At 35.5% G+C, this 10,896-nt stretch overlaps 1 protein-coding gene across 1 annotated transcript; it reads right to left on the bottom strand.

Moving 5' to 3' along the window:
* Positions 1-4,947: 4,947 nt before the first annotated feature.
* On the bottom strand, positions 4,948-9,743 carry LOC143627514 (uncharacterized). The gene is made up of 11 exons (XM_077097307.1): positions 9,644-9,743; positions 8,037-8,110; positions 7,847-7,921; positions 7,654-7,729; positions 6,829-6,893; positions 6,467-6,568; positions 6,218-6,307; positions 6,067-6,141; positions 5,855-5,968; positions 5,699-5,746; positions 4,948-5,055 (listed from the first exon to the last, which is right to left on the bottom strand). The coding sequence occupies exons 1-11, from the start codon at positions 9,684-9,686 to the stop codon at positions 4,948-4,950; spliced, it is 870 nt and encodes a 289-aa protein (XP_076953422.1). The 5' UTR covers positions 9,687-9,743.
* Between the last annotated feature and the right edge of the window lie 1,153 nt (positions 9,744-10,896).

Here is a 10,896-nt window from a genome sequence, read left to right as displayed (position 1 = left end):
TGTGACTTATGAAACTTTTCTTTTCACATATTAAGCAAATCCAGACATCTTTTTAACCTTTTTAATAAGTTATAAGTTAAAAGGAGGCAAAATAAGGAATCCCAAACACCCCCAAAATTAGTGGCAGAGAATTGAAGGGGCGGGTAGCCCGGTTTTAACGTCTTATATCAAGCGCGTTCGTTTAAGTTTTTTTCTTGTTGAACAAGATTCATAACCCTGATATGTAATTTTAAACTGATGTCTTGTACTTGTGATTCGTAATCACTAGCCTGTAAACGTAGGTCAGATTAAACTAAACCACGTTACCAAAACATCATTACCAAAACCAACAATAAACAATGCAAGAACAATTCAATGAATAACTATCCTCATACAATAAAGACATGGGCAGAAAGGACCACTTCGTATTTATTAAATAAAGCCACATCACTTAACTTGAGCAAATCATCATCCAACACGTGGCACATATAGTATAAAGATTAAGATAGTTTTGAACTTTGTATTTTCGGCATCAAGACAACAATAGGAATTCTTTTGAAAATGGGTAAAGTTGAAGGAGATTGATTAATGAGGATTTCATTACTTCTTTATGAGTTTTCATCTCATATTTATTTTATTTATTTCAATAATAACATGTAATGCGGTTGGCCTTTTCGGTCTAATGTTATTGGAGTGATTAGTTAAAACTTGAGATTTTATGTTCTCATATTCAAAATCTTATTCAAGAATGTTTCTCGTAGTGGTGTGATTCCTTTATTAATAATGTTCCTAGATGTGTTAAATCTGGTGTTTCAAAATCAATATGGACGGTTGATATTCATTCTCAAGAAAGTTGACTCAGATATTGGTTGTAGTTCTAAAAGTTGTTAAAAAACTAATAACAAGTAGTATTTTATATTTTGGAAAAAAATGTCTAAATAGATAGTTTTTTTTTCCTATGTTTCGATATAAATTTTATTGAAAACTGAGTGATATTCAAATAAACTTATATTTTATATTGTGAGACCAAAAGATAGGTTTTTTATACAACTCAACTTTCGATAAATTTATATTGAAACGTAAGAAAAATGTGTATTTAGAATTTTAGAATATATTAAATATGATATGCTATTGGATAAAAGAATAAATTAAATGTGAAATGAAAGAATTGCGTACAACAGAAAAAGTAAAATTTAAAAGATGAGACAGAGGTTGCACTTGCCAAGGATGACGATCAAACCATGTAATTTTCAAGATGGTAGGTATCGTAAGAACATGTGTAATTGATTAGAGCTAGGGCTTTTTTTATAAAGAATAAAAACTCCTGAAACTAATTTTAAAATAATAAAGACAGAATTACAGATATTGTCCTTTATGTTTGCACCAAATTTCACTCAGTGTCCTTTATCTTTCAAATTGATATGTTTTATCCTTTACGTTTACGAATCTAACAACGCTTGTCCTTTAGCCCTAACCTGGTTAGTTTTTCTCGTTAAGTCAGGTCATGTGATATGCACATGAGGGCAAATTGGTATTTTCACTTATTAAATTAAAAATATTTTAATAAATATATATAGTATTAGCTCTCCCCCCCCCCCCCTCTCTCTCACACACACACACAATCGTCGTTTCTTCTCAAATTCACCCACCACCATCATCAGTTCATCACTAACCACCCTCACACAACAATATCCGGCAATCACCATCACTGATTATCAACACCACCACCTTGTCTATCACCACCATCGACTGTCATCACCACCGCGCCATTTAGGTATGGTTAGGACTGGATATGGAGTGGTGCGGCGACATCGGGAAAGCTTAAATGGCGTGGTGGTGATGACAATCGATGGTGGTGATAGACAAGGTGGTGGTGTTGATAATCAGTGATGGTGGTTGCCGGATATTGTTGTGTGAGGGTGGTTAGTGATGAACTGATGATGGTGGTGGGTGAATTTGAGAAGAAACGACGATTATGTGTGTGTGTGAGAGGGGGGGGGAGAGCTAATATTATATATATTTAATAAAATATTTTTAATTTAATAAGTGAAAATACCAATTTGCCCTCATGTGCATATCACATGACCTGACTTAACGAGAAAAACTAACCAGGTCAGGGCTAAAGGACAAGCGTTGTTAGATTCGTAAACGTAAAAGATAAAACATATCAATTTGAAAGATAAAGGACACTGAGTGAAATTTGGTGCAAACATAAAGAACAATATCTGTAATTCGGTCATAATAAAACTCATATTATCTTTTTAGATGATCTATGGTTGTTATCAACATCATCAAGGGATATTTGGGTCATTAAAATGATTTTGTGACTTCATAAGTTTTTGACAAATTTTGCTTTTGACGATACTGATGATTTTGAAGGTTTATGGTTTGGTAATGCGGTTTTTAAACGAAGGACAGATAAAGGCACAACTATGTATATGGGTTAAATTTCCGCCTAGGGTTTGGATCTCTTAAACCAGCTCGAGGCTAAATTAAAGATCATTAAAGAATCGAGCTCAACCACAAGATTAAGATACCGAGATTTTATAGGCTATACAAGTCTATTTTCCTAAAAACTACAATAGTTTTTCACTAGTATCGTTGTATAATCGCAAAATAAGTATAACTATATGTATATAATTATAACAATTAACAAAATAGCAAAGTAATATATATATATATATATATATATATATATATATATATATATATATATATTGTTATATATAAAGATGAACTTATATTATATGAACTGTAGCAAATTACCCGAGCTCAAGCCAAAAAATCAAGCTTGAAATTTACTCATAAGTCATAAGTTGTATTCAAGCTTTAAACATAAAGATTAAAGAAAAGCTAAATCTCGAGATTCTTTAATATAAATGAGCCGTGTTTGAGCTTAGGCGATCTCTAATCCCCCAACATGCACTTTAAGAGACACAAACCTTCCTACTAAACTATTAACGTTTATTAGTTTCATGTAATGTTTTTTAAAATTATTAAATATCATCATAGAAAAACACTACTTGTATTTAATTTCATTATTTGGAGGGGGGCAGGGGGTGGGCCAATTTAGTGTTAAATAGCCCAATAACAGGGGACCAAACTCAAATAACATTCTTTTTGTCGCCATGTGAAAATTGGTCTGGACCGGTCAAGCGTTTATTTTAGGCCTATCATGTGATAGGCAACCAGAAGCCTTAAAACTCTTCGGGCGTGTTAGTTTCACATAATTCATGGAAATTCAAAGAGCTGGAATTAGAGTTTCACAGTATTGCTTGTTCAATTCAACGAGAGATGAAACTGGAATTTAAGTGAATTCCAATGAAATCCCACGTTGGGTGGAATTCAAAAATCCTTCCAATTTTGGAAGGAATATTAATAAAACCGATGGAATGTTTTAACCGTACCCCCCCCCCCCCCCCACCCATTATTATTATTATTATTATTATTATTATTATTGTTATTATTATTATTATTATTATACTTTAAACCAAATTATGTTTTTTATATATTTTTTCTTCATCGCCTAATTACTGATAAATATAATTCCAATTCGTTAAAGATAAAATTGAGGGACTACTAGGCTGATCTAAGAGGAAGATAAGGAAGATATCAAATTAAATACGATATGGGATTTTGGTGTGCCTCAGTATAATACGATATGGGATTTTGGTGCATTTGATTATATTTTTATGGAAGCTCGTTTAGGCCCACCGAGACTTAACGAGCCTTATTTTTAAGTTTTACCCTTTTTAGACTTCTATGCGTTAATTTCACCACACAGCAGAGCTCGACCAGATCTTTGGCCCGTGTAAGGTACTGCATGAGCTCAAGCCGAGCTTAGGCTTGTTTTAAGATTTTCCTCTAAGATATATAAATATAATTTAAAACGTATACAATTTGAGCCCGAGTTGAATTCGAGCTTGAACAAACAACTCAAAAGCCGAGCTCTTTAGTCAAAACGAGTCAAACTCGGCCTCAACTCGACTCGTTTACACCCTTAGTATCAATCATAATAGTTTATAAACAAATACCAAGTGTTATAAATGAGTCAAACTCTGTATTTTACCTGCTCCCATTGGTTAGCATGATACTGGTAGAATCACGTTAGTTTTCTTGTAATAGTTAAAAAAAAACATCCACAAATAGATCTCTCTAAAACCTTATATAATATAAGCACAACCTAATTAATTCTCAATTGTCACAAAATTCAGTACCATGTTACCTTTTTCATTCTACAAGATGCAAAAAATGATCCTTTATCATGTTCACAGCTGCCGATAATATTATATCACTGCCCGTTAGGAGGGCGGTTCCTTGAAAAAACAGCACCAATATTAGAGAACGTTCGCCCGAATACACCAGAGTTTGGACTCGTGTCTTCTGATTCGAGTATTTCTGAACTTTCTTTAAGAGCCTGCAACATATTGCCACATGATTAAGATTTTTAATTGAGGTTTTTGTCGGTCTGATGTGGAAGGTTGCGGGTCGCGTTGGTATAAACGAGATGAGGGGCCCGTTTACTTATTAAAGGGTCAAATGCCAATTTGCACAAATCTCGCAAGACTTTCGTTGCATGTTAAAACCGACAACTCTGAAGACATAACACCTTTTAAATCATTTTATTTAAAAACTATATTATTTTTAAAATACGATCAATTATGAAAAAACTCCCGAGACTTCTTTTTTGCATGTTAAATCCCTCAACTCTGAGAACCTAACGATAAAGGAACAAATACATAACCTTCAAGCCAGAGGCAGATGCCGAGACAAAATTTCCCAAAGGTCTTTTACCTTGAAATACACAAAGGATTAAAAACTAAAACGAATTCTAGAGTTTCAAACAAAAGAAAATTTTAAAATTATTTTGCCCTAAGAATTGTGAACTCCGTCAGCTCATCAAATCTTATGCTAATAAGAGATGACACATATAATGGGTCAATTCGAGTTGTTTCTATCTCAAACAGGTCAAATCACGCTGCTAATATTAACCAATGTTGATGAGACACATACCCCAGGGGATACAAGCGGGGATGATTGTTGCTCTTCTATATGAACCGGAGGCAAAGACATAGTCTGTAATGAGAAACAAATGTTAATAAAATACTTCATAGAGTGAACTCACAGGACCTGTGTTGTCTGTTCATATTAGATCATAATAATGATCCAAGTCATCAGATTGCGAGACTTAAAACAGTTTAGGCCAAATAACTGAATACCAAAATGTTAATTAAGCATATAACCAGTCATAAATAAATTATCTGAAAAATTGTTAAAATTTTAATCCTAAAACGGGTCATCAAGAAAGTTAACAGGTCGGGTTTCTAGTTTGGTATTTTAGTATTGAGTTTGTTGTTTTTTTTGTTTATGGTATGGGTCAAGAGTCAAATGTAAAGGTCAAGGTCTAAGCATCATATGGGTTAACCGGTTAAGTTTTGGTCTATTTAAATGGACCAAATGATTTTAAGTTAAAAAGGGTCGATTATGCAAGCTTATTCATAATAATAATTCCTTTTTAAAAAAAAAGAAGAGACATAATTGGTGTCTGATCATAAAATTCGTTTGTGTATCAAATCTGGGCCAACATGGGGCCCATATACAAAACTCTTTCAGAAAAGTTTTATTGTTTGCTGATATGGCCTATGATACTGGATGATCTTACACGTATAGTAAACCAGAATCCATAGGCAAACGAATAGTATTGTTGAAAAAAACCTACCCTCTGTGGTGACGGAAGAGCTGGCTTTGATGAACTAGACGGGTTTCCCTACAAGTAATAACAGACATCACTTAATGAACGGGTCTGATTACATTGAAACTCAAGTGGGTCAAAATGTTAGCTAGAAGGGGAATGAGTCAAACTGGTCAAACATACCTGAATGGATCCCACAGAAGCCTGGTTTTCCAAGGTTATTGCAGTACGCAGTAACCTCGCGACTCCTAGATTTGTGTCATCCTGCTTCCATTCAATCCTATTCAACTTGGTTTCCTGTGACAAAAAGAGTTGACCAGTATCCAAAACATAAGTTGACCATCTTACGAGAAAAAATAGTTGAAAGTCAACTAGGTAATGTAAATGAATCACACCAGGGTATAAACTGCATGATGTACTTTTTGAACATCTAAAGCAATCCCTTCTGTATTCACTCGTAGAGAAGAAACCTATGTAGTTCAACAAGTAAGTTTGCATAATATAATATGAAATTCAACAGTTACAACACAAGAAAACTAAGCATACCTCCTCTTTTGTAGATGCAGTGACTTCTGCAAACTCATCTAAACTACAATCGACACGATCAATTCTTGAAGATAAATGCCTCTTGGTAGCCTACACAGCAACAAAAATAACCTTACTAACTAAATAAAAAAAGAAATAAATGAGTTACATTTGTACAACTGTCGTTTGACAAGTTTACCCTTACATTATAATAAGAGTAGTGTTTAAAAAGTAAAGGTAAACAAATCAATTTTGAAACAGCAAACTTACAGCGAGTGAAGAGTAAACATTTTCTAGCTGTTTAGCTACAGCATTTGTTGCATCAGATAAACTACGCTTTGTAGCAAACATCATATCAGGAAGTTTCCAACCCTGCAATTGTACAAAATATTAACTAACAAAAATAAAATGCGAGAGAATAATATAGAAAGTAAAACTAGTTAACTTATTACACATGCTTCTTGTTATTTAACAGACTCAAATAGGTGACTATAAAAACATAAAGAGGACTGAAACTTAAATGCATAACCATAAGGTTATAAAGTATTAAATTACACCAAGTGTGTAAAATCTATATAGATAAAAGTAACAGTCAACGATGAATGATCTGGATGCCGAGTTGGCATACTTACCTTCCACCAAGCATAGCCATATCCTACTACAACAACAATGACAATGAGCCCGTAATTTCGGGTACCTGCATGTAATCGTAGCATATTAAATAAGGAAAAACCAAAACTGAAAGAAATTCTATAAATCAACATTCATAAGCACATTTTACTTATAGAATTGATAATTGCAGGAAGATCATTTCACAGAATCACAAACATGTGGATCTAAAAGATCATAATCTATATTCTACACATAATAAATTGCCGTGCATCAAGTTAATGAAACTTTAACTGGTATACACTAGGTACAACTAAAGTTCTTCATAACAAAAAAAATGAAAATAAAAACAATATATACACATTCTATAACATAAAGGTAAAAAATGAAAATATACACATTCTATTAATCTACATAGCAAAAGGTATAAATAATATATAGACACTAAGATACTTGAAAAACTCGTGTTTTAAACCATGTAAATAATATATATATATATATTTTATTTTTTTTAATATTATTAATCTTTGCAAAACCCCAAAAGAAATAGAAAAATCTATATACAGCTACATATATTTACATCGTATTATACACATATATGTAGCTTCGCAAGCTACATATATGTATTTTCGCGAGCTACATATATATTTTTTATTTCTTTTGGTGTTGGCAAAGATTCATAACATACAAAAAAAATGAAAAAGTAAAAAATACTGTTTAAAGTAGTTTTCAAGTTTAAAGGTGGTTTTCGTTGGAACTATCCCCTATTTGTGTGTGTGTGTATACATACCCTCGAATATAAATTTGTAAATGCATGCGGATGTAACTAACCAAACCTAACAAGATACCTGAACCAGTAGAAGTGACAATAGTAACGGGCCTATTTGATGCTAGGAGTTGAAGCTCCTGTCTTAGGCTGTTAACCTGTTTCATATCATACAGAATCATAATAGCCCGACAATTTATCATGAAAGTGTGAATCTGAAATGAAAAGGACTGATACGAAAAAACTTTATAAAACTAATGAACCGGGTAATAAACCTGTGCCATCAAGGAGTCATTGCGTGGTTTTGGACTTGGCACGGCCTTCTCATCTTTCGTAATTATCTTGAGCACCTGTAAGAACCGAAACCAAGAAACCGTTGTGTAACAGGATAATGAAGAGACTAGTGTTGTACTGGTTTATAATCAATATCTGATGCATGAATTAACTAACAAATAGATGAATTACCTTAGAAGCACCGGATAATAAATCACCAACACCAGGAATGCGTCCTTCTTTAGCAAGAACCGATCCAACAAGACCTACAAACAATCATATGATACCTGAATGAGAAGATTAAATCTAACGTATCAGTGTCTATGATTTTAAGCTTGTATGAACCTAACTAAGGTTAAGGCGCCAAGGTTTGATTCGTATAGAGCAACATGTATTTACTGTAAATCCCAAACGTCCACCATGAAAAGCCCACCGTAGTAACCCCAAGTAGGCTTGTCACTTATAACCGCAACCAAGGAAAACCCGAGCCATGGAACCCAAAACCAAGAAAACACTAGCCCGAACCCAAACCATAGTAACTCGGTTCGTTACCGAGTTTGATTTTTGGGTTTCGGGTCAACCCGAAAAACCCAACTATAGTTTTTGTTTTAAAAACTTGATATAAGGTATAGCAGATCAGTTCGCATTCCAGCAAAAATAAAAGGCATGCGCGTTCTTCTTATCCAGCCTTGAAAATTAACTTACGTTTGCATTCTATCCCATTTATGCTAGATAGACTGTTTAATGTATATAAGTTATGTTCGCATTCTTATTCCCGAAGTAATTCATCGTCTCCAATTGTGGGATTGGGTAAGCAAATCTATTCATCGTCTACAACTCGTGATTATGTTGGTTTTTAATTTGGTTATTAATTTTACGAGTATGTTGCTTTCATTTTAGCTAACTAGCCTTTTTAACTTGTTTTTGTTTCTTGGATACTCGAAACCCGATTAATCCAGCCCGAAAAAACCATGAGAGATTGGGGTCAGGTTTCGGTTCTAATTTTATTAATTATGAAACCCAACAATCCATACCGAACTCCGAAACCTTAAAAAACCAGAACATGAATGGCCCTATCATTTCCGGGCTAGGGCCATTCATGTTCCGGTTTTTAAGGCAGAAACTCAAATCAACCTAAAACCCTAACAGTCATGCAACCGCAGTAAAACAAATTCAATCTATATATATACTGATTAACATCTAATTAAACCACACATACAACCCAACTCCAGAACAAAACGATTGAAAATAACTCGTTAGGTTAAACTTAACGACATAATAATGAACAATCAACAAGCGATACGTCCATGATCAACTACGAAAATCGACGAAAAACAACAAAATACGGTTAGAAACAGCGAAAATTCAACTTGACGAAGTTGGACCGACTAGCTCCTAGTTTGACCGATTCCGAGTAACATCGGCCGAGTTAAAAAAAACTCGCCTCGGCACCCTACCGAGTATCCGCCTAGACCGATTTCACAACGCTAATAGAGCAAAAACTGCTATTGGACATTTGCACATTATGATACTGAAATAATATCATACCAGCATTCAAAACCCTAACATTTCATCTCCCAATTTCAATAAACAACTCAAATCAACCTAAAACCCTAACAGTCATACAACCACAATATAACAAATTCATGATTAATCGGCATTCACCTATCACAATTAACTTCTATGCAACTAATTAATATCTAATTAAACCACAAACACAATCCAAATCCATAACAAAATGATATTATTAAACTAACTCGTTAGGTTAAAGTTTAACGACGTAAATTAATAACAAATACCTGCACCGATTATTATTGTAAGCTTCCCGAGAGGAAGAGCCATCGTCGATTCAATCAATCAATTTTGACCGATTGATTATTATTATTATTATTATTATTAGACAGAATTACAAATTTTGTCCTTTAAAATAAGACGAATTACGGTTCGTGTCCTTTTCTAAGTTTCCTTGCAGGCGGTGTACTTTAAACTTTTTTTTCCTACAAGTTTTGTCCTTTACGCTAACTGGGTTAGAAAAAGCCAGTTAAATGCCCTCACGTGAGACGCATGTGAGGGCATTTTTGTCTTTTCGTCTACCTGCAACTTCTTCCTCTTTTCTTCTTCCCCCCTATCTCTCCTCTCATGTGCATCCACCATCACCACCCACCTTCTTCTTTCAACATCCAAAACCCCACCACCACCTGTTGCCGACTGCCACCACTACCCACCACCTACCGCCGCCACCATCACAACTGGTAATCGATGGCACCGTCCATGTTATCCATGGCAGCGGCGGCATCTTCTCGCTCAAGAAACGTGACAAAGCCAAAGGAGCGGTGCTTCTGTGTGGCCTGATCTAACGGTGTCTTCGGCATCCTTAATGTCTCCGAAGGGGATATGTTCTTCTTCCATCACCAGAATCCACGATTCCAATTCCATTATCAAATTCCGTGGTTGTCGTCTTCCTTTTGTCTGTTTCTATTTCTTCAATTTATTAATATTAGCTGTCTCACCACTATAAATATTAAATACCCATTTCACACTCACCAATCCCAATTCCTATCAATCAACCATGGTTGAAAAATCCTACCAAGAATCCGGATCTCCGGCCACCCTTAAATCCAATCTCCGGTACAACTCACCCTTAACCCAGGTGGGTCTCATCAGGCTGGTCTGCTTCTGCTGTCCGGGGATGTTCAACGCCTTGTCCGGCATGGGCGGCGGCGGCCAGGTGGACCACACCGCCGCCAACAACGCCAACACCGCCCTCTACACCACCTTCGCCGTCTTCGGCATCCTCGGCGGCGGCATCTACAACATCCTCGGCCCCCGCCTCACCCTCTTCGCCGGCTGCTCCACCTACATCCTCTACGCCGGATCCTTCCTCTACTACAACCACTACCACCACCAGACCTTCGCCATCGTCGCCGGCGCCGTCCTTCGCCATCGGTTCCGGCGGACATGATGGCCGGAGGAAGATGTGATGGTAGTTGTGGTGGTCACGGCTGAGAACGGTGGTTGGTTTGGTGGTTAGGTAGTGGTGGTGTTGGTGTAG

The sequence above is a fragment of the Bidens hawaiensis genome, unplaced genomic scaffold (assembly GCF_021521415.1).
Source record: "Bidens hawaiensis isolate Kalapana, Puna unplaced genomic scaffold, B.hawaiensis_p1.1 tig00004685_1, whole genome shotgun sequence".
Lineage (NCBI taxonomy): Eukaryota > Viridiplantae > Streptophyta > Magnoliopsida > Asterales > Asteraceae > Bidens > Bidens hawaiensis.
This window is presented reverse-complemented; position numbering and strand designations above follow the sequence as displayed.

Coding starts and splice junctions, on each gene's coding strand:
- LOC143627514 (XM_077097307.1), bottom strand. CDS start 9,686: ATGGCTCTTCCTCTCGGGAAGCTTACAATAATAATCGGTGCAG. Junction 7,922..8,036: donor TATTATCCGGTGCTTCTAAG/GTAATTCATCTA, acceptor CGGTTCTTACAG/GTGCTCAAGATAATTACGAA. Junction 6,142..6,217: donor CTGCATCTACAAAAGAGGAG/GTATGCTTAGTT, acceptor TGAACTACATAG/GTTTCTTCTCTACGAGTGAA.